General features: G+C 53.5%; 8 protein-coding genes across 8 annotated transcripts; 3 read left to right on the forward strand and 5 right to left on the reverse strand.

The window, feature by feature from the left end:
* Window positions 1-971: 971 nt before the first annotated feature.
* On the reverse strand, window positions 972-2,506 carry M409DRAFT_15744 (uncharacterized protein; the record flags this gene model as incomplete). The annotated part of the gene is made up of 4 exons (XM_033803324.1): window positions 972-1,019; window positions 1,074-1,333; window positions 1,391-2,155; window positions 2,209-2,506. The coding sequence occupies 4 exons, from the start codon at window positions 2,504-2,506 to the stop codon at window positions 972-974; spliced, it is 1,371 nt and encodes a 456-aa protein (XP_033674351.1).
* Window positions 2,507-7,784: 5,278 nt separating this feature from the next.
* M409DRAFT_48437 (uncharacterized protein) lies at window positions 7,785-8,881 on the reverse strand (the record flags this gene model as incomplete). Its single annotated transcript, XM_033810943.1, has 5 exons — window positions 7,785-7,908; window positions 7,965-8,158; window positions 8,213-8,284; window positions 8,343-8,467; window positions 8,515-8,881. 5 exons carry the CDS (start codon window positions 8,879-8,881, stop codon window positions 7,785-7,787), a joined length of 882 nt encoding a protein of 293 aa, XP_033674352.1.
* A 240-nt stretch (window positions 8,882-9,121) lies between these two features.
* On the forward strand, window positions 9,122-9,853 carry M409DRAFT_48438 (uncharacterized protein; the record flags this gene model as incomplete). Its single annotated transcript, XM_033810944.1, has 3 exons — window positions 9,122-9,124; window positions 9,232-9,337; window positions 9,438-9,853. 3 exons carry the CDS (start codon window positions 9,122-9,124, stop codon window positions 9,851-9,853), a joined length of 525 nt encoding a protein of 174 aa, XP_033674353.1.
* A 290-nt stretch (window positions 9,854-10,143) lies between these two features.
* M409DRAFT_61858 (uncharacterized protein) lies at window positions 10,144-10,921 on the forward strand (the record flags this gene model as incomplete). The annotated part of the gene is made up of 4 exons (XM_033814912.1): window positions 10,144-10,266; window positions 10,321-10,412; window positions 10,469-10,764; window positions 10,842-10,921. The coding sequence occupies 4 exons, from the start codon at window positions 10,144-10,146 to the stop codon at window positions 10,919-10,921; spliced, it is 591 nt and encodes a 196-aa protein (XP_033674354.1).
* A 349-nt stretch (window positions 10,922-11,270) lies between these two features.
* Window positions 11,271-12,615, reverse strand: M409DRAFT_48439 (uncharacterized protein; the record flags this gene model as incomplete). Its single annotated transcript, XM_033810945.1, has 2 exons — window positions 11,271-12,509; window positions 12,568-12,615. 2 exons carry the CDS (start codon window positions 12,613-12,615, stop codon window positions 11,271-11,273), a joined length of 1,287 nt encoding a protein of 428 aa, XP_033674355.1.
* An 809-nt stretch (window positions 12,616-13,424) lies between these two features.
* On the reverse strand, window positions 13,425-16,109 carry M409DRAFT_61859 (glycoside hydrolase family 3 protein; the record flags this gene model as incomplete). Its single annotated transcript, XM_033814913.1, has 3 exons — window positions 13,425-15,307; window positions 15,362-15,748; window positions 15,794-16,109. The coding sequence occupies 3 exons, from the start codon at window positions 16,107-16,109 to the stop codon at window positions 13,425-13,427; spliced, it is 2,586 nt and encodes an 861-aa protein (XP_033674356.1).
* A 2,087-nt stretch (window positions 16,110-18,196) lies between these two features.
* M409DRAFT_61860 (uncharacterized protein) lies at window positions 18,197-19,237 on the forward strand (the record flags this gene model as incomplete). Its single annotated transcript, XM_033814914.1, has 1 exon — window positions 18,197-19,237. One exon carries the CDS (start codon window positions 18,197-18,199, stop codon window positions 19,235-19,237), a length of 1,041 nt encoding a protein of 346 aa, XP_033674357.1.
* A 439-nt stretch (window positions 19,238-19,676) lies between these two features.
* M409DRAFT_15750 (uncharacterized protein) lies at window positions 19,677-21,527 on the reverse strand (the record flags this gene model as incomplete). Its single annotated transcript, XM_033803325.1, has 1 exon — window positions 19,677-21,527. One exon carries the CDS (start codon window positions 21,525-21,527, stop codon window positions 19,677-19,679), a length of 1,851 nt encoding a protein of 616 aa, XP_033674358.1.
* Between the last annotated feature and the right edge of the window lie 320 nt (window positions 21,528-21,847).

Below are 21,847 nucleotides of genomic sequence, written 5' to 3' on the forward strand. Positions count from 1 at the left end.
GGAATTTGTAAATTACATTGCTCGATACTGTCTCGAGCTGAATTCATGGTCGGCTCATGCTAAAATGAGGATGCGAATCTCAGAAAGAAGGTAGCATTTGGCAGACAACGATTGCTCGACGCCATGGCTGGGAGAAAGCGTCTTTTACAGCTTCCATCATGGTCGATGTTCGACCGGCAGCTAAAGGCCTAAAGTTAGTAAATGTTGCACATCCCACGCTCTTTACGGCAGGCCAGAGATGAACAAGAGCTCGCGGCACTGACTGGAGAGCGCCCTTAAATTTGAAGTTGGGAGCAGTCCTACTTACCTCTCCTGCAGCGGTCATTACTCGACTTGGAGGTTAGACGACGAAAGCCGAATGTGTTCGTTGTTTTCACACCTCAGCGACAAGGTCCAGAGGGCTCAACGCCCGTAGTTTCAAGCGTACAGCACCCTCAACGTAGATACCTGGAGCATTTGAAAGCAAGGTGTGCGATGGCTAATGCTTAGTAGCTCAACTAATGATTTTGATGAAGATAGCGATTATTGACAATTTTTACAGAGGAATTTGAGATTTCCCGTCTTATTTTCATTCCAGGTATTCATCGCATGCATCGAGACACTAACCGGTCAATCATGCCGAGTTATGGCTCAAGTAGTGATGGTCAGACGAGGCGTCGACATGTCACGTGTTATGTCTTGGCAGCTGATTGAATGTTCAGAAGATCCTATCAAGTCCAACATTCCACTCAACACTCAAGCACGAGCGCAAGAAGAGAAAAAGCATGATTTTTCTATTGGAGTAACAGTGGTGGGAAGGCAGTGGTAGATGGTAGGGACCAAGGAACATATCTTGACAACTGTATTTTGACCTCTTGGGGTAATTATCGTATAAATCGTTCTCTCATGACATAACACACGCTGATGCACGTCACATTCCTCCCATCAGTCCTCTCTCCATAGTTGCAGAGGCCGTTGACTCAAATAACCGTCTAGTAGTTGGTGTCTGGGCCGGTTGGGCGGTAGGTGTGGCCAGGGTACTGGAAACTTGTTAGCAATCGATCTAGGACTCAAAAGAACGGCAAATAGCGTACTTTGTTAAAAAGAGTTTGGTCGAAGGCGCCAACCTCTGGGCAGCTAAGGTCGCCAGCAATTGGCGTCAAGAAGTTGTTGATCAGGTCGGTGACTGGGGTGATCTGCTGGAGCGGCAAGTTGGCGAAGTCAGGGATGCCAGCCTGGGCAACCTGGGCCAAGAAGCAAGCACCCTGGGTGCCCTTAGGATCAAGAAGGGTGGTCAAGTTGTAGGCACCGCCAGTGAAGTCGGCAAGGGAAATACCAGCGTAGGTGTTGACGCCTGCAGCATATCAGTCAGAAATTGCACAAAAGCCTTCGAAGACGAATCAGAACTAACCGTTGGTATTACCACCGAGCTTGAACGAGCTTGGGTAGGCAAGGAATGATGGGATCAAGTCGGTGAAGACGTTGGCAGCGTTGTACTGGTTGGTCGAGGTACGACGGTACCAGTTGTCTGGGATCTTCTCCTGGCCGGGCAACCACTTGAAGTCGGCTGGAGAGTCACCCTCGATGGCGAAGAAAGTCTTGAACTGCTCGCCATCAAAGTAGCCATTGGGCTCCTCGGCGGTGTGGTTGCTCATGAAGTTGATGACGAAGTTGTACGCAGCTGGAGACACGAGAGTGGTCGAGAAAGGAGCGGCGAAGAAGTATGGGTTGGTCGCGACAGACTCATCAGACTTCTTGGCGAAGTTCTGGGCGAAGGAGTCCAGAGTGTAGCGGCCTGGGTAGCGGGAATCGGTAGCGGCGTAGGCATCCCTGAAACGATCAACGTCGAGGGAGTGGGCGTCACCGTTGTTCAGGTAGGCGTCTGGGCGAGCGATCGAGCTGTCTCCCTCGTACAGGTTGTGAGACCAGGAGATCCCCTGACCTTGGCCGAGAAGGCCCTTGGTGATCTGGTTGGTTGGCAGCGGGCCACCAATGGACCAAGTTCCAGCGACTGGGTCGCCGTCGAAGATGATACCGTAGGCAGCAAGGAACCCAGCAAGATCCACGCTCATGCCGTAGGCAGCACCGAGACCCTCAATGGTGTTCTCGATGGTAAGAATACCAGATCGGCTGAGGTAGCCGTGGTTTGCGGCAGCATTGAGGCCGGGGCATGGTCCTAATCGTTGTCAATGATGCGGTAACGTGTGCTGGGCATTATAAAATACAAACCTCGAATCTCATCTGCTGCTGGGCTGGCGTAGGCGTGCTCGCCAGTGTTGGAAACGTACTGCTCGGTGGCATCGAAGACTGTGCAGGGAATAACACCGCAGTTGCCACGAGCCTGGCTGAGTGCCTGGGCGGCAGTTGGGTCTGGGAGCTGGCGCTTTTCCTCCTCAGCGCGCTTGTGAAGCTCGGCGGCTTGTTCCAAGTTACGAGCCTTGAGGATGGCGTCCGACATTTGCATGACGGCCGGGAAGGCTGAGGCCGAAAGGGCCATCGAGCCCAAGAGAACTGCTGAGTACTTCATGATGAAGACATGGACCAGGAGCTTGGATAGAGAAAGTGGTTGCTGGATGGAAACGAGGTCGCGGAAGGATAGGAGCAGCTCAATATATGTCCTCCAAGGCCAAAAGAAACAAGCTAGGAGAGGGCCAAATGTTACATAGAGACAGACGAGCTGAACTCACTCCTCCTCCGCAATGTGATCGAGCGGCAAACGTTGAATCGGTACAAGGCAGCGTCGTAGTAGTGTCCTGCCTCGCCTGTGGAGCTGGCCTAACCCTCTAGTGTCCTGGAATGCCGATGTCTTGATGAGGGATCTGCACTTTGCACCAGCGCTCCACTCAGATCATCCCCGATGCTAAAAGGAAGGGTAACTGCGTGGCGCTCCGCTAAACTGTAGGCAGCGCCAAAGGCGTTTGCTTGTTCTTGTTAGCGGTCAAATCCTCTCATATTACTTACAAACTGGTTGTTCTTGGTGGAGTCGTCCAGGACCTTTGAGGGGCCGGTCCAGTTACTATTCCGCTCGCCGCAACGCCTCCCACGATTTTTCACCATTCTGAAGCCAACAATTCCGGTTGAATATGCTGGGTGTACAAGACGTGCAACGATTTAGGCATGTGCCAGATCGGGTTCCCATCTCACGAATCTGAAAGTACCCCAGATAGTATTCAGAATGGATCGGCAGCAATGCGGTCATGCTCGTTCATGCGGAGCTCGTGGGGGAACGTTTTGCAAACGCAGAAACGCCACTCGCGTATGTGCGGAGGTTCTCTGGGGCACCAAGAGTTTGGTAGGTGGCTTGCCCTGAGCAAAACGCCCGGAAGAACCGCATTTACCGTCAGAGGGGATACTCAGCAAGAACAAGACGTAGTCCCATTGGTCAGGTCGATTGCCATTTCCCGATTGACAGTGCGAACACTGTGATCGCATGCATGCGGCTCGCAGACCACCTCTTCGCGAACAGATTGTTTTCTTGGTCCTTGAACTTGTTGGAGGAGTTTACTGGTCCCAACGTTGACCATATAGGGGTATGACCTCGAGCAATCTAGTTGGATCATACATTCGCAGGAGGCGGAAAGGCAGCTGGACTTGGTATCATCAAACCTCGTGATGTAATCCTGGTTAGCCGCGCGCCGCTTGTTTTGTGAAGCTTTCGTAGTTGAAACTCACAGCATGGTATGCATCCGCCCTGGCGTGTTGCTGCTGGATCCAGCTCCGTTTTCTGGGAACTTCAATCATCGATGCCCTGCATTGACTCGGCTCAAGCTGGACGTAGTATTGCAGCGACGTCCACACTCCAATCAGACCTCGCGAGTCAATGCAGGCCTTCATGTGTTCGACCTCTCGGCTTTACCAGCCAGGCGAACGGTGCTACAGTACTCCTCCGGCTCTAACGCTGCCGAGTGCCATTGGGCATACTCTCGCCTCTCGCCTCCACTCATCAGCCTCATCACGACAAGCTCGCATTAGCGTCAATATCCTTAACCCTTTTTCAGCCATGATCGACACCAGATTTCCTATGCACGCATGGCGTGCTCGCCTCCCCCATGGGGTACATTGAATAATTACCATCCCCAGAGTTGGTCATGCTTTTTTTCACGGTGTGGGATCCGTCTCCCCAACGATACCCTTGTCGAAATTACCATGTCCAGTCTATTGCCACCCAATCAATATATTTCAAATGACCAGTGCGGTCTTCGACCATGCCACGTCTCCGGTGGCCACGTCAGGCTCCACTTCGTCCGCAGGCATGCATCGTTCGAAGGATCTGCGGACGAGCTTTTTCCAACTTGCCTATTCAGGCCTTTGCCGTTTCTGCTGTTGCTCTGCGGATCGAAAACATGCACCGATTCCTTTTCTGTTTGGATGCGTGGATGCACCCCAACCTTCGATCAACATGATTGTCAGGCACGTCACTGTCGAACTTCGATCTCGGAACTGGTGACCTGTGCGAGATTCCTTACTCGCTGTCAGTCGCTGACCTCTTTTTTTCCTTGCCACCTGCGCGTTCGCACAAACCTGCTTGCTTCACACCGTCCTCATCGCGAGGAAACTACCGACTGCTCGTAGATTCATGTTTGCTTCTTGCGGTATAGGAAAATGCCGCAGACGCCGCAGTGAGCAGGAAGACCTATCGCCACGAGGCAGCTGATCGCGCTGCAATGCCGCAAAAGCCTTGGCGATTGTGGTACCAATACTGCCGACGAGCCTAGAGTTGCTTCCACCACTCGTGGTTTGCCTAAGGATGCCAAAAGAGCTTCGCTGGTCCGGCAACCAGTCAACATGGATACGAAGTGCAGGCTTTGGAAATCAAGCTACATGACCCAGCAACGCGGTTGTTCCATAAGGCTTGACAACCCGCATTTCCGCCAAATGGCATAGTAGCAGGCTATTATTTCTCTGTGTGTTTGACCGAGAGACGCTTGACCTGCCAGCGCGAAATGGTTTGCGTCCAGACAAGAGTGATGGCCGAACGGATTTGGGCCCAGACCTTGAATTTCTATTACAGAGTCGGACTCGTCGAGTTCCCTGGAAGCCTTGTCACTCAGGGCACATGGGCCAGACATTCAACCAAATGGAAGGCGCAAGAGCTTCGAAGCATTGCACCTCAACGTAAATTGTCTACGGCTTGTCCATCTTGTAGTCTGGGATCTCCGTCTCCAAGTACATAGAATGGCCGATTTCCCCGTGAGTTGGATCGTGCGGAATTGGACACGGGGCACTGATAATACCTGTGTCGTGAAGAGCCCTTTTCCATGGCATCGTTGCTCGACGAGAATAATGATAATCAGGTCGACTACTCCTAGCTTCGATGCGGTCTCAAGGCCTCAACTCCCCAGATTTGGACACATGGCCTCGAATATGGCTGAACCGCTATGCGTGTAGTGGAGACCGTGTTGTGTGGATACTGTCGCCCGCAGATATGCCCGCAATTGCCGTCTGTCAAGGACTTTGCCAAAACCTTCATTGGTGGGTAATCAATATGATACTCGCCACCTGACGTTTGTTGCATTCTCGTTGCCTCCACAAGGTTGTATTCAGGATCATATGGACAACGCCACCTTCCTAACATCTCGAACCCGACGCAGTCAGCTGCAAGGAAGTCTCGCCGAGGACACGCGGATTGCGAGACGTATCTCTTTGGTCACATCAAAAGCATGCTTTCTCCGGTTGACGCCACATACAGCATGGTCGTAAGGGGCTCGGTGAGCGAGCTCAATTGGACGAGAGACGAATGAGATCCCGACGTTCTGTGCTGACCTCCAGTGTGACAGCGTGGAACGTACGACTGAGGGTGCTGCTATGATTTCCGCGTGCTCTTGAATGTGCGCGGACTCTCCAGAGCAGCAAATGGCCTGGATGATCTTGATTGGCAGGCTTCGCCTGGAGTCATTAGAAAGGCATCAATTCGACAATGGTGATAGCGAGAATAGCTGATTATCGAATGATCTGCCCGCGTAAGTCTGTTGCCGTCAAGGTCTGCGCACTGTTGTCGTCGTTCGAAGACTGCAGCGTCTTGCTCACTCTGCTAGAAACCTTCCCAAGCACTGACTCTTGCGCGCTGTCCAATTCGATCGAAACCAAGACTTCGAGGATGGCGACCCAGGTAATGCTTCGAGACCCACGGGTGCCAAGCCAGGAGAAGAGTTGGATTATGGAAGGATCTCTCTTGGAAATCATAAAGCAGGTGTTGCGGTGTCGAATCGTCATGCATCCTGTCCATACCGTCTTGACCATGGCAGACTTCTGTGACCAGGTCTTAGTCAATCATAGCGATTCACGCAACGAACACCCATAGTCATCAGCCACCAAGCATCGTGTCTAGCATCGGCATCAATAAATCGTCCGCGACAGTGAAGTCGACATTTTGTCTCACAGATCAAAACAACATGCACAAGGCTAGTCTGTTTAGGTTACGGATCAGGGGTCTGATTGCCCCGTGAGATAAGTGTCCTTCCTTTATCCTTCTCCAGCTTCGCAACGCTGAACAACAACATCACACTCAGGCGTAACAACTTACTCATGCCACCGACTTTCGATCGTCGTCATCACCTATATGCCACAAGCTGCTGGTCGTCACCGTCGAACGCGCCGTCCTGACAAAAATTCCACCAATGGGCTTGCCACCTCGCCGACCTGTGCTACATCGCACATACGATAAGCGTCATCAACATGGCGTGTTCTCTTAATCATCTGCGTTTAGGCATGTGGTGTTGATATCAGTGCAACCTGATCTCGCTTTGTTGTTATTCAGCAGCATTACACACTCATTGCAAATGCACAAACTCGCCTACTCGGAGGTACCGCTGGCGGAGCCTGCAACTCGCATTGGTCGTCGACAGCCACAGCTGACAGACTGGAGTGGTATATTTCTGGGACCAGTCCATGCAACACGAGGTTGTGGCGCACAACAGGGATGCAACACCATGTCGACTGCCAAAGACAAGCAACACGGTGTGCTTGCGTTTCGCTTGTTCTGAGGTGGCGCCCTCAACTTGTCCGCTTTTATCTCGTACAAGACTCGAAGCCAAGACGTTGAGCAGGGAAGACTGATTCGACTAATTACCTGAAATGGCTGGGTCAAAGCTCAAGGTGTTGGGACCTCCCAAGACTTGTGCAGAATAAATACGACGAGGGCGGCCCATTGACCTTCGTCTTTGGCGGCCTGACCAACCCAAATTACACGAGCACATCATGGAAGAAGAAACGACGTTCGAGCAACTACCTCCGCCAGACCTTGCAGCATTTCCCGGGAAAGACGAGCTGTGGTGGCCCTCTTGGCAATCACTCTTCGAAGATGGGCGACCAGGCACTGGGTCCAGCGCCTCATCAATTGCACGCCATTTAGACACGTCCTTCCGACACATCGTGCGTTCAGTGACCCCTGATACCGATCAAAGCCCAGCAGAGTCAACTGCCGTTTTCTCTCCATCTATAATCAGTCCTGGCAAGCACAAAATGGAGCCGACGAATGACGGCAGGGTTTCGAAGCGTAAAGCCCAGAATCGAGCTGCGTATGTTGTCAGAACGTTTTTCTACTTTCATACTAGACTAATTGGATCGACTGCAGTCAACGCGCCCATCGAGAGAGGCAGCGAGAGCGACTTTGTGCCCTTCATGACAAAATCGAGAAGCTCCAAGAGCGCTGCCGGCAACTACAAGCAAGGAATCAACTGTTTGAAGCAACTTTCCAGAAGTTCCTAAGGGATGCCATTGTTCTGCTAGGTTCGCGTAACAGCTCAAGGACTGTCGAGCTGGAGACAGACCATCGATCGTCTGACGAAGAACTTTTCTCTTCTGATTTACGGAAATGAAAATCCTACGTGGGAAAGACCAGACGTATTGCCGGTAAAGTACAGCAGCTGTTCTTGCCATCCCAGTGTGAAGCCGCCATCAACAGCAAGAGCCTGGCCAGTCACCCATGCACTGCAACAATGTCAGCAATTCCAAACACTTCAGCATCTCAAATTCTGGCTACTTACGCCTCATCACCACAGAGGAACAGAACCGCATCTGCCACATCTTGTGCTTCGCCGATAGTGCCCCATGGATGCAGACCCTCAAAATGGGCCCTTATCACTGGATCATCCAATCCCCTTTGGACCAACGGCGTTTTGGTGGTCCCAGGGCAGACACAATTGACGTGGATCCTTTCTTTGGCGTAATCCATAGCCATCTGGAAATGTATGTGAGAAGTACGCGGTGGCCAAATTATCATACCGATTCTCACCTGCTTCGTCATGCCTACAATCGCAAACTTGCTCGGCACGTATGCAGGCATTCTCGCCGCAGCAACTAATCCCTAGATTGTGCTGTTAGCAACCTGTCGAAGGTATGGACTCGAGTGACGGTTGACATACTATGCACACGTTAGATCGTGCTAAGCCCGCATATGGAGAGACTCTCAAGACATACCCACTGCGGATGACACATTTATGATCCAACCTCTGGTCCGCTCTTCCCTCGCGTTGGGCTCCATCGGCTCCTGTCCCATCATTTGTTGCAATACATACTTGCATCACACCCAGATACCTCTTGCATTCAGCGTCCACGTGCGATCGAAGTCGACCGTCTCCATCTCATGCACCCTGGGCAAGGGATTGTACCCTCTCTCGAAGGACGATCCCGCTGAATTGACCAGTACATCCACTCGACCGCCAAAGTCGACCGCCTGCTGGACCAATGACTGTATCTGTGACTCTTGTGTAACGTCGCAGTGAACGAATAAGGCCCTGTCTTTGCCGTGTGAGGCGATGATTCGCTCGACCACGGTGCCTTGCTGGATGTCTGCCACGATTACTCGAGCGCCGGCATCCGCGAACTTCAAGGCCGTGGCTTCACCAATGCCAGATGCTCCCCCGGTGATGATGGCGATGCGGTTATTGAGTCGTAACGCCATGATGTATATTGTCAATGATATTGTGTAAAGAGTCCAGATAAATCCCGAAGGTCATCTTGGGTGGTGCAAAAGCTCACGTTGCTAATACCGACCTTTAATCGACGATTCTAGCACATGTCGCGAGCCATGCAGTTCCTTCGACCCATTATCCCGGAAGATGTTGGTATGAAATGCGAAGCTGACATGTTTCGCCAGGTCGTTCTGTGCACGTGCTCACATCTATCCTCCGTATGAGCTGACATGGTCAGCATTCACAGGCTCCGACGATGACGTCAATATTCTCCAACACCTACCGCATTGGGAAGCTGGCATGGCAAGTCTTGACTCTACATGCAAGCACCTCTCGATAGTTCAGCTACGAGTGTATTGGAGTACACGTCAGAGGTCTTAATCACGCAGCTCAAGACGATAGCAGTCATGGAACCACGCTCTCTTGGCTCAAAGTGAGCTCCTCAGGTAAGCTGGACAACAATGAATAGCCGAAAGAAGTAGGATCGTTTCGAGTCTACGAGCCACCCAAAATCTAGGCCAAGAATCTTAGACTTACTATCAATAGAGCCAAATCGACAGAGGCCGACAAGTGGAGCACAGCAGAAGACCGAACTGAAAGTCAACACAACCTCGCCGGCCCTAGCAGTCAAGCAGATCAACCAGGATCTCTCCCACGGCCAAGACACTCAAGTAGCACACAGCAAAGCTCTACGATCTCGCCTCGTGGTCGGAGATTCCCATCGCCGCTGTCCACGCATCCCGACCATCTCGACAGCAGAGTCAGATGCAACCCCCAAAACAAAGAACCCCACCCAAGCGCAAACTCGACCCGACTCCCAACTCACCGGAAACGGCCTCCCTGACGCAACGACCCAGCATCGTCGTCAAAGACCGCCAACGTCAGCGATGCGCACCCATCCAATGGATCCCTTCTACGGTGGTCACGTAGCCTCGTCTACTCCGACAAGCACGCTGCACTAGGGATCAAATCCGTGCACAGATGCAGCATGGGCATTGTAACAAATCTCCACATGGCAGCCACCCAAGCAGCCGCGGAGCCACAGCATCATGTTGCTGGATGGGGAGAAGAGGCCGTGTGACGGGTGCGATTTCTTCGTGGGCCTTTTGGTGACAAAGGTGTGGAGTTGCTCGGGGGGTGGAGATGCCGTGTTGTGGGAGTGGTATATTAGATGGGGTACTCTGGTGGAAGTTGAAACGTCGGATCTATCTTGTTCAAGTCTTGCCTTGCACGAGAATATCCTTAACCCACCATGCATATCATCAACATCGTTATCTGGGCCCTCCCAGCGGCATTCGCTCTGCCGAATCCCGCTTTGGAAGAACGACAATTGTCTTACCAGCAGGGTGCAGTCTACCACCACAACCTCCACAGAGTAAGGCCACATCCCCTGAACCCGAAAACTTCCCCCGACTAACATCTCTCAAAGGCCAACCACAGCGCCCCCAACCTCGTATGGGACACCACCATCGCGGCGACCGCCATGAAAATCGCCAAAACCTGCAACTTCGCCCACCAAATGCATCCCTCCCTCCCCCTCCCCCTTTCAAACCCCCTGACTGACCCACCCCTCCCAGGGACATCGACGCCGGCGGCTACGGCCAAAACCTCGCGGCCGGCATCCCGGCCACCAACATAACCTACGTCGTCACAGACATGTGGTACAACAGCGAAGTCAACGCGTACCTCCCCAGCTACTACGGGAGCGAGCCGTCCAGCAGCGAATTCGGGAAGTACGGCCATTTCAGCCAGGTGGTGTGGAAGGGGACGACGCGGCTGGGGTGCGCGACGAAGGATTGTAGTGTTGATGGGTTGAAGGGCGTGGGGAGGGGTGTGCCGCCGGTTTTGACGGTTTGTAATTATAAGGGGCCTGGTGAGTTTTTGTTGGTTGGTTGGGTGGGGGGAGGGGAGGGGGGTGGTTGTGTTGATTTGTGCTGATTTGTGTGATAGGGAATTATTTGGGACAATTTAAGGATAATGTCCTTAGGCCGCTGAATCGGCCTACGGTGAATTGGTCGGCTGTGCCTTGAGCAAGATCTTGGACTGGAATTGGGATTCGGACTGGAATGAACGATCGCTACGACTGACTTGAACGACATCTTGGAAGTTTTCTTTTCGGGTGTATCCACTTGATGCTATCTCGGAATTTTCTGGACTCCAGGGCGAACAGGCCCTTTGTATATACACTCTCTTCTTGAATTCGGCGTGGATAGGCTATCGATATCATATTCAATATGTGAATATGTGTTTCTGACAATCACTTTCCCTCCAGGGGTGGCCTCCTTACGCTACGATTGTAGAAGTCTAAAGCCTTGTGGCTCTGATGATATCCCTCAGGAACAAACAATCAACACCACCCATCTCACCCCTGTAAACCCCCTACCCCTCAAAAAACCCCCTCACCCCCTTCTCAATCCCCGGCAAAAACAACCACCCCATCTCATCCCCATGGCTATCCCTCACCCTCCCCTCCTCCACCAACTTCCTCCTCTCCCCCTCCGCCAACCTTCCCACATTCGTAGTATTTTCCGTCCACTCAAAAATCTCATCAATCTTCCCTTGTCGCCACTTCTGCCATCTCCCCAAAACCTCCAAAAGGAGTCGCTCCGGCGCTTCGACTTCGTCCGTGCCCTTCGTCTGTGGCTGCTGTCGGAGTGTATCCAAAAGCAATCCCAACGACCACGCATCCTCCAACGCCTGATTCACCCCCTGCGCCGAACTAGGCGGCAACGCATGCGCCCCATCCCCCACGAGCACGATCCGCCCCGTCTCGCTGAACCACCTTGGCAAAGCCGGCATGCGCATAAACGGCCAGATGAACAAACTCTCCTTCCGCCTCTCCACCGCATCGATGATCCTCCTCGCCGTCTCGCCCCACTCCGCATAACGCTCCGTGAAAAACCCCAGCATCCGCTCGGGACTCGCCTGGAGGTTCTCGAGGTCTTGTCGCGATTGTTCGGGGAAGTGTGCTTGCGTGGCGAACATGGCTTCCTCGCCTGCGGGGTCCTCGGCAATGTAGAAAATCGCGCCGGCTTTGCTTTGGAACGTGGCGTTGCGGTCGATGGGGTGGGTTTTGTCTGGCCAGTCGATCTCGTCGAAGCGGGCGTGGCCTGCGACGGCGGTGATGCCCGTGTAGGAGGGGTGGATGTCTGGGGCGAGGTATTTGCGGACAGCGCTGTAGATGCCGTCGGAGGCGATGAGGAGGGAGGCAGGTTGGGTAGTGTCGTTAATTTGGAAGACGACACCATGGGGTGTATCGGAGACGACACCATTGAATTTCGAATCGAAATGGATAGGGACAGACCGTTCCTCGAGCATGAGACGCATTTCAGCCAGCAAAAAGTGACGCCAAATGCGGTGGTTCGCGTAGCCGTATTTCTCCTCGCTATCGATGCTGTCTTTCTTGGTGATTTCGTCGTTGTCGTTTTTGAAGACGCGGTGCGTGGGGATGTAGCAGCGGTCTCGGATACGGGGGAGGACGCCGAGCTGGTCGAGGACGTGGAGGCCGTTGGGGGTCAGGAGGACGCCGGATTGCATTGAGAGTGCGCTTGCTGGACGTGCTTCGTAGACTGTGACGGGTATGTGTTTTTGGGAGAGGGCTAGGGCGATGGCGCAGCCCTGTTGTTCGGTGTCAGCTTTTCTGTCACTGCAGATGTGTTTGAGGTGATACACATACCCCAAGGCCAGCACCGATGACCGCCACACTGTCGAGGTATGTATCCATTTTATCCCTCCCTCTCTCAGTCTCGACGAATACTCCAGCAAACACAAGACAAAAGCAATAGAAAAACTTATACACAACACCACAGGAACACAGCGGCGCTCGTCTCACAGGTCATATAAATAACAAGCTCGAGAGAACAACCCTCGTGGAAATCCCTTGCTCGTAGCGCAACAGAGCTCCGATCCAAGGCAAAGATATGCTTCACCTAGGATGTCAAATCACACCAGGTTCAGGCTCAATTTTGCTCTGCACTCCTAATGGTGCCAGCAGTAGGGAAACATACCTCTCCTGGAACGTGAGATCCTTCTTAGCGGAGATACGCGAGACCCGGATGCGTTGCTAACGTCATGCCACGATTTGAAGACTGTGTTGTGATGTCCTGTTGTAGCTGAGAACTTTCTTTTGCGTCCGACTGGCTATGCATTTTTACCCCTGTCAGCAATATCTTGTCCATTTGCTTACGGCAGACAAACTGCCATCAGCACTCGGTAGTCTCAGCGAACTTACATGAGATTCTGTCTTGTTGCTCAGCCCTCGCGCGCACAAATTTTCTCATCTGCTGGGTTGGTAAAGCCGGAAGAGAGGAACCCCGCCGCGGGACCAACTTTGAGTTGCGTAGAGCTTGTTAGTGGGTTTGATGATGGTCTGAAGTGGAGCAAGCAGGTGGTGAAGTCGTTTTCGACATTATCATTCTGGCTCTATCATGTTCAAGTCGTTGACGGACTCTCAAGCGCTCATTGCGCATTACTGTTTCGTGTCAATAGTGGAGAGAATCGCCCTCTCTGGAAAAGAAACAATACTCGACCAGCTTACAATGCAAAGCTGCCCTCCAGCTGGCCGTCCAACACGCTCTTGCCGACGACGACCTGGTAATCCCCCTCTTGCAGCAACCATTGCTGTTCAGTCGTGTCCCAGTTGCTCAAGTCTCTTCTCCTCAATGGGAAGACGTACTCCGTCGTCTCGCCTGGCTGGAGCCAGTGCTTCTCGAAACCTCTCAAGGCACGCTCAACTCCGCTGTTCGGGATGTTCAGGTACAATTGCGCTACCTCAGCAGCCGCGATCTTTCCTGTGTTGGTTACCAAGACAGACACCGTGGCAATGATCTCGTAAAGGCTGGCGAGACCACCCTCAGAAGGCTTTTCGTCCTTGTCCGGAGGAGCGAGAGAGCAGTGGTCCGCGGTCTTGGAAATTTTCAAGTTGGAGTATGAGAAGGTCGTGTATGTCAAGCCGTACCCGAAGGCAAATCGAGGGGTGATGTTGTTTTGAAGGAAGTGGCGGTAGTCGATGAAGACACCCTCGGTAAAGTTCGATTGCGAGTACTGGGGATTCTCCTCGTCCGGTTGACTGGGGTTGAGCAGAGCGCCGTAATCGGACTCGTTCTTCGCAACGGTGTATGGCAGTCTGCCTGAAGGCGATTGGCGGCCGTACAGAACTTCGACAAGAGCATCGCCGGAGGCCTGGCCAGGTAAATGGGCAAGGAGAGCGGCGGTGACATTAGGGTTGTCGATCCATCTGTCGACGAGACGAATACCGGCATTGTGCACGACGACGATTGTGTTGCTGCACTTTGAAGCCACATTGGTGACCAAGGTGTCAGACCATTCGTCTGCGAGCTCACTGCGGTCGGCAGCTTCGGACGATTGAGCGTTGATGAATACAAGGCAAGCGTCGCTTGCATTCACAGCCGGGTCCTGTGAGACAAAGTCCGTGTAAAGCGTGGTTCCATCATTGGCAGCCTCACGCTGGAGTGCGTCGTACGGGGAGACCATGGATGACGGAGTGATGGCACCTGAACCAGCACCAGTGATCATCGTTCCGTTGAAAGCAACTTCAGGGACTGGTCCCTGCTGGATGGAACCTGCAAGCAGAATGTACTGCAAATCGCCGAATTGTTGACCGTTGGTGTAGGCCTTGGTGTTGGCCAATCCAAGGGAGTAGAGAGGGGAATCGGTGCTGGAGGTATTGAATCCACTGATGGCGTCGTATCCGAAGATGGACAAAGTCTTTGGTGCCTTCAATGGTAGAGCGTTGTTCTCATTCTTCACCAGAACATGGCCCTCTACAGCCGTTTGGAAGATGATCTGATCCGCGGCAGCAGTTCGAGCATCTACACCATGGTTCGCAGCGACACCAGGAGTTGTGAAAGGAGCAAAGCGATACCAGGCTGCGAGCACTCGAGTGGCCATGTCGTCCAACCTCGTAGAGTTGACCGATCCGTTTTGGACAGCAGTAGCCAACTGATTGAAGCCCCACCATGTACCGGATGGCATCACCAGGTCAAGTCCGGCATTTGCGCTGGCAATACCCGTGTGTTGGCCGTACCAGTCAGAAACTACAAAGCCTTGGAAGCCTAGCTCTGTCTTTAAAAGCCCATTCAAAATCTTGCTGTTCTGGCTGCCGTAGCTGTTGTTGACACGGTTGTACGAAGCCATGACTGATCCTGCTCCAGCTCTCACGGCGTCGTAGAAGGGCCAGAGGTATAGCTCGTGCATGGTCCGGTCGTCAATGTTGGACGATACCGAGTTGTTCAGGTTGATGCCAAGAGGAGCGAGGAAGCCCTGGAAGTAAGGATTGCGGTTTGTTTCCTGTTCGTTGGCAATGAAGTGCTTCACGCAGGCAATCACCGACTGCTGCATTCCTCGTACTGACGGGTCAACCAGGGAACCTGCCAGGTAGGGGTCGTTGGAGAAGCCTGGTGTCAAGTTTAGCATGTCACATACCGCAAACGTTTAAAGTGTCTTCGCACCCTCCCAGTTACGCCCTCCCTTGGCGACACGGCCCAAAGGTCCAACAACGGGTCCAAGCGCGACGTTGATGCCCTTCGCCTTGAATTCTGCACCAAGATACTGTCCTCTGAGATATGCCAGCCCTTTGTCCCAGCTTGCGCCCACTGTGAGAAGTGCTGGGAACCCGCTGACCATCTCGTGGTCTGACGTGCGGACACCACTCTCAGCATCGTTGAGGCAGATGCCGGAGAAGTTGAGTCTTGGTACACTGCCAGTAAAGCCGGAGCAGCCGACAAAGTTGATTGCAGGAGTGAGGATGAGGTTCTTCTCTTCGTCAGTCATTTGAGAGAGCAGCTCCTTGGCGTGGCTGTATGCCGCCGCCCAATCTCCATCTCCAGAACCTTCGGCTGGGCGATGTCAGTATCAGTCAACCTCCAACAATCGAGACATACGTGAAGGGTAGACCGGCGGCGAATTGCCATATGTGTAGTAGAGCTCGGGGTCATTCAGCTTCTCCGGATCACTCCCAGGTTTGGACAGAGCTTCGATCAGTTGGGTTTGAACAGCGTTCGCTGCGGAGGCGACATATGTTGCAGCCACATCGATGAGCGCGCTGGGGATGTAGCCGGTGTCAGCGAGGACAGTCGCGATGGGCGCTGCTGAGATGGATGGAGCTGAGAATGTGCTGTTGGTGGTGTTGGTTTCGCTCTGAGCCAGGGCGAGAGGAAGATAGCCAACTGCCGCGAGGCTCCAAAGCCTGAGCGCCATCCCGTCGCAATATACCTAATATCGGTACCTAAGAAATGCAGAGGAGGAGATGGGGATGTACCTATACCGCCAGCTGAGCTGTATACATTATTATTGTCGCAGGATCAGGAACAGGAAGGCAGGTGGGACGAAGGTTTGGAAGGAAGTCGATAGTAGCGCACATGGTGTGCCTCGCACTGCAGCGCCATGCCGCATTCACCGTTAGCCAGGCGGGGAAGGCGTCGAAGCGTTCGTGGGAGATGAATGCGAAGATCGCAGCAACCACCGCGGCTGAACTCGACCCTTCTTCCTCCTCTGCGGCTTTGCGGTGGCTGGACCAGGCATTCAATATTCGCCGTGACTTGCTGCGAGTTGCGGACATCTTGATGGAGCTGAGAATGGATGTCTGGACTCAGGAGAGCATGGCTAAAGCTGGTGGCGAGCAGAAAGAGCAGTTTTCCTGGGAGTGAGACAGTTTGACAACTCTCTCGACGGCGCTGAACCAAAGCTGTCGGCCGCGGATTGGCGATGCTGAATCATCGCCGTCGTTCATCCAACGATTTTCGGGGTCTGATGGGCAGTGGATGGGAAACACGATTGATCCTTTCGTCGCTACCCACTTCGGTTAGCGCCAAGGAATCTAGCCGATTGGCTCAACTGCCGAAACGTCTTCCCATCTCCTCTGGCCTCCCTCTTTGCTTCACGCAAAGCCACATCTCCATATCCCAACACTCAATCCGCACGGCGAAGCATGTGATGCAGCTGACCGCACCTCTTACCCAAGCAAACCACCACCAGCAACATGAAAGGAGGTTCGCTGAGCTCGATGTTCTGAGTCTGCACGGCGCAGGTTGGCAACGAGTGCCGAAATACATCTTGCTCGCGAACACGCACCGCACTATCTTCCCGAACCGGTCTAGATGCGCACATGTAGGTACGAGTGCGCCGTACAGATGAGTGTCATCACATAGAGTGTTCAGAACTTGCCATGGGCACTCTTCCTACGACGACGCCATGGAGCTATAACCTGCACGCCTCTCGGTGTCATTTTTGGATGCCCCTCTTTGCTCGAGCGACATGGAGAAGCAGGGTTTGGAGACGACACGATGGCCCCGTATGGCGCAGCACTCCTACGATGACATTATTTCCCGACGTCTGTTCGAATACAAACGAGCGCAAGGTGTAGAGTTGTCAAGAATCTCTGCAGAAGAGAACCAGCTCTACACGATGTTCAACCGGCACTGCTGTCCTCAAATCTGCTACTACATTCACAACAGACTGCGGTCCCTGAAAGTCGACATTATGTCAAGACGACTCCAGACTTTCCGATGCGAGCGCTCGATTGAACTTCAGAGGCGAATGCTTCCGGCACGTCCGTCGACCATCCGCCTAGTCTTGGCCCATGAACCGGACGCTGAAGCATCTCCGCTGGGCAGGTGAACCTCATGCTCAAGCCATGGCCTTGGTCGTGATGAGATATGCCAAGGCCACTGCCAAACTGTCCGTGTAGCCGCACTGCTACCGACACTGTCTACGTGATGTCAAGTGAGAGGCAAAGAGGGCCCCAAGAAATCTCTCCACGTCTCGTCGTTCTCGTCTTCGGTGGCTAGTCCCGAACTCAAAAGGGCGAAGGGAAAGGTGAGGTCGACTTGAGCACCACTCATGTCTCACCCACACAGCTTTGTGCCTCGGTACCTGCAAGCCATTGGCCTAACACGACAACGATCAACATCACTATACTGCATTCGAGCAGTGCGGTCTTGAGCAGAAGACAATCGGGTAGGCCGCAGAATTCTTCACCATTGGCAGAAGAAGCACTTGGCAGGGTTAAAGATGAGTGAAACGACCAGAAACTGGAGGCGTAAATGTCTCCTGGCAACAGCCTGGCCAACCGTGCCATCCAGAATATGTTTGCCTGCGGTAAGAAAATAGAGCTGCCTTACGGAGAACCAGACTCTATCACATGCTTCGGTGGGCGTGAGCATTCCGAGCACGAGCGCGTAAGTGGCGATGAGATATATCTTACCTGACCAGACTCCTCTTCCATTGCTACACTCCACCATCACAACACTCCTCTCCTGTCTCACAAGGAACTCACGACCGGCGCCATGGGCGCAACAGGAGCAAACCCCAAAGACTCCATGAAGTCGACATGGCGTGACAGCGACCGTAAAGACTGGGGGAGACACCATTATCTCATCGAATACCTGGGCCTACAACCGACCAACAAAGGCCAAGAAGTCCCCATCCACCAAAAGACCGACAAGATGCCATACCTCCCCCACTGGCAAGCCCACATCTGGATCCTCCTCCACGCCTCCTGGCCCCTCGTCCTCCACCAACTCTACGTAAACTACACCCACCACGGTCTCCACCCCATCGCCACGTTCATCTTCTACTCCCTAGCCTTCAAACTCAACGCCATCAGCGAAATCCACATGCTGCGCAAACTCGGCCACCGCTACGGCTTCCTCGACGGCGACAAACACGCCCGCGACGACGTCCCGGACGCCGGCGTCTCCAAGACCTTCCACGCCCTCTCCTCGACCTCCACCTTCCGGCCCCTCCTCTCTCTCGTCCTCGCCTACCGCACCCGCCTCGCCCCGAGCACAATCTCCTACTGGACGCCCCTCGAACTCGGCCTCTACGGCATCATCCTCGACTTCTGGTTCTACTGGTACCACCGCCTGATGCACGAGTACGACGGCCTGTGGAAATTCCACCGCACGCACCACCTCACCAAACACCCCAACCCGCTCCTCACAATCTACGCGGACACGGAGCAAGAAATCTTCGACATCGCCGTCATCCCGCTCCTCACCTACGGCACGCTCAAACTCCTCGGCTTCCCGATGGGCTTCTACGACTGGTGGATCTGCCACCAGTACATCGTCTTCACGGAGTTGTTCGGCCACTCCGGCGTGCGGGTTTTCACGACCCCGCCGTCGACGAATTCGTTGTTTTTGAGGTTGTTTCGGGCGGAGCTGGCGACGGAGGACCATGATTTGCATCATCGGAAGGGGTGGCGGAAGAGTATGAATTATGGGAAGCAGACGCTGTTGTGGGATCGGGTCTTTGGGACGGCTGGGGAGAGGATTGAGATGCAGGAGCATTTGATTGATTATCAGAATCAGGCGAGTATGTTTTGAAGGGAGGTGCTTGAAGTTGTTGTTTGTTAGGGAGGATTGGTTGTTGAGGTTGATTGTGTGAGAGGCGTTTTATGTGGAAGAAGATACCCAAAATCATGCAGAGGCGCTCTTGAAGATGTAGATGTTAGCATTTCCTTGAGTATGAATCCAGAAAGAATCCAAAAATTTCAAAACAAGAACCCAGGCTTCATTTCCCAGACGGTTCGTGTATTTACTAGACACTATCTTTACATTTTCTCCCCAAAAGACCGACCTCACGACTCTGCGCTCCATCGAACTCATCTATACTCCCCCCTTCCCCCCCCCAAGCCCTGCTTTCCTCTTTCCAAAATGCCCTATGCTACACAACCATGCCCACCGACGCCAAACTCCTCCAACCCCTTCCTCCCTTTTCGCTATCATACAAAACTAGACCTACAACCCCACCACTCCCTAAATCCTACAAAACCATCAAGAACACAGCCATCACCACAAACGCCAAACCCCTCCACAGATTCGCGGGCAGGATTGAAACCCCCGAAGTTGTAGCGGCCGTCTGGGGTCTCACAACGGTGCCTTGCTGATGCGTGATAACAGGGCTCGATGAGCTCTTTCCGCGAAGTGTGACGGATCCACCCCGAGTAAGCGTCTGATCGCCGATGATCAGCGTGCCGTCTGCGCTGGTGTAGCCCATGGTGTTGCCGGCGACTGTGATCATGCCAGTTGCTTCAGAATCTGCGCCTGAGACGGTTGTTGTCACGCCGTTGACGATGAGGGCGGAGCCGTCTGGGGCCATTGCGAGGGTTAGTGGACTGTTGTTCGAGTTTCCTTTGCTTGTCATGCCTAGGACGCTGGCGATGACATCGCCGATGGCTTGCGAAGAATGTTCTGTCGGCTTGGGATCCGTGTACACAGTAGCGACAGGCCCATTCGACGGCAACGTAAGACCCAGACTCTCCGGTAGTGCCGCCACAGTCGGTTCACTCGTAGTCGCTGCGATGGCAGTCGGATCCGCATCAGTAGGAGTCGTATACGCACTATTCGCATGCGGCAGCGTCGGTTTCGCAGCCTCGCTCGCCTCCGTCAAAGCCAGAGGCGGATCGAACAGAACCGCATCCTCATTGAAGATGAAATTGCAAGGATTATCATCCCCATATATCGACCCAGGCTCCTGAAATCCCGCCGGGTTGATCGTCTTGAAAGCCTCAGGAATCATGAGCACAGGCGCGTAGTCGTTCCAGATCGTCGAGCAGAGATTTGAAGCGGCTTCGGAGATGTACGACTGTTCGATGGGAGTCTTGGTAAGCGTCGTGGATCCCAAGTCGTAGGTGTATGTGTGGGTGACGTCGGTGTAGGTGAAAGGCATAGGCTCCACGTAGCAACTCGGTTGGCAGCGGTAGACGTCTGCTGGGACTGGCTCGTTGAAGTCCGCATAGTTGACTTTCCGAGGCGGTCCATATCCACCACCAGGCTTCCCGCAGTGAGAGGAGACTGCATCCGCCTCTTGTGCGACGATCAGCGTCTGTGGAGTGGAGAACGTCGTCCCTTGGCTCGTGTACGCCCAGGAGCCTACAAACTCGATGTAAACCGTGGGGCTAGTCAGAGTCGTATTGAGCGTCTTGAAAGTATTCGGCTGTCCCGATATCGTCGGTCCCAAAGTCGTAGTCGGACAAGTCGCTCGTTGACAGGAATCACATGTACTCGCCACAGTGACTGGCCAGTACAGTAACCGCACAGAAGCCTCCTGCATTGCACAAGCCGGCTTTCCCAGCGAAGCCGTTACTGGAATCAAGGTCGCAGGGCCACAGATTGGACTTGAAGGATATGCCATGGTAGGATTGCCTTCGGCGTTCAAGGACGTGAACACATCCAAACTCCTCGAAAGGTCACTTCTCAGCCGAGCACAATCATCAGACTCAATGATACATCGCGGCGGTGGAAAGCTGCTGTATACCGAAGAACTCGTCTCGATGGTACTCGTAAAAGGCGTCGTAGTCGTAACAGTCAAGATCGTCCTGGAGCCATTGATCCTCGGGTACCCATCACACAGGGTAAAAGGCGCGGCATCATCGCTCAAGAACGTCTTGGTCGTGATCGAAGTCGACTGCCCGAGCCCAGTGAACGTAGAATTGTACGTCGTTTCGGACACGAACGTCCTGCCTTGGGACTTCTGCCAGTCCTGCTTGGCGGCATTGCAGCGAGAGGCGTAGGCACTGCCCGTTCCAGTTGGAGAAAGTTCTGCTGCGGTGGTTTGCAGACATAATAGCGAAAATGCCGTCCAGAGAAATTCCCATGCCCCTCTCGTATTCATTTTGCTGCTCGTCCGGGGACGCCACTCGTGCGGATTAGCCTGTCATGCCTGTGTGCACCGACAACGCCATTGCTCCCCCTGGACAGAAAAGATACAGATCGAGCGAGCGTCCGTTGCGTGTAGCGTGGCGGTGGCGATGGTCGTGGTGAAGTCTTCGAAGTCATTGCCGAGAAGTGTTGACGTGTGTTTCCAAAAACTCCAATGTTCTAGGTCTGGCCGGACGAGGCGCCGTCTGAGCCTATGCCAATATAATACACTGTATCCCTGTTCGGGAGCAGCCGGCTACCGAATGGCCTCTCACATGTCACAGCCCTGTCGCT

Source organism: Zasmidium cellare, assembly GCF_010093935.1.
Source record: "Zasmidium cellare ATCC 36951 unplaced genomic scaffold M409scaffold_1, whole genome shotgun sequence".
NCBI lineage: Eukaryota > Fungi > Ascomycota > Dothideomycetes > Mycosphaerellales > Mycosphaerellaceae > Zasmidium > Zasmidium cellare.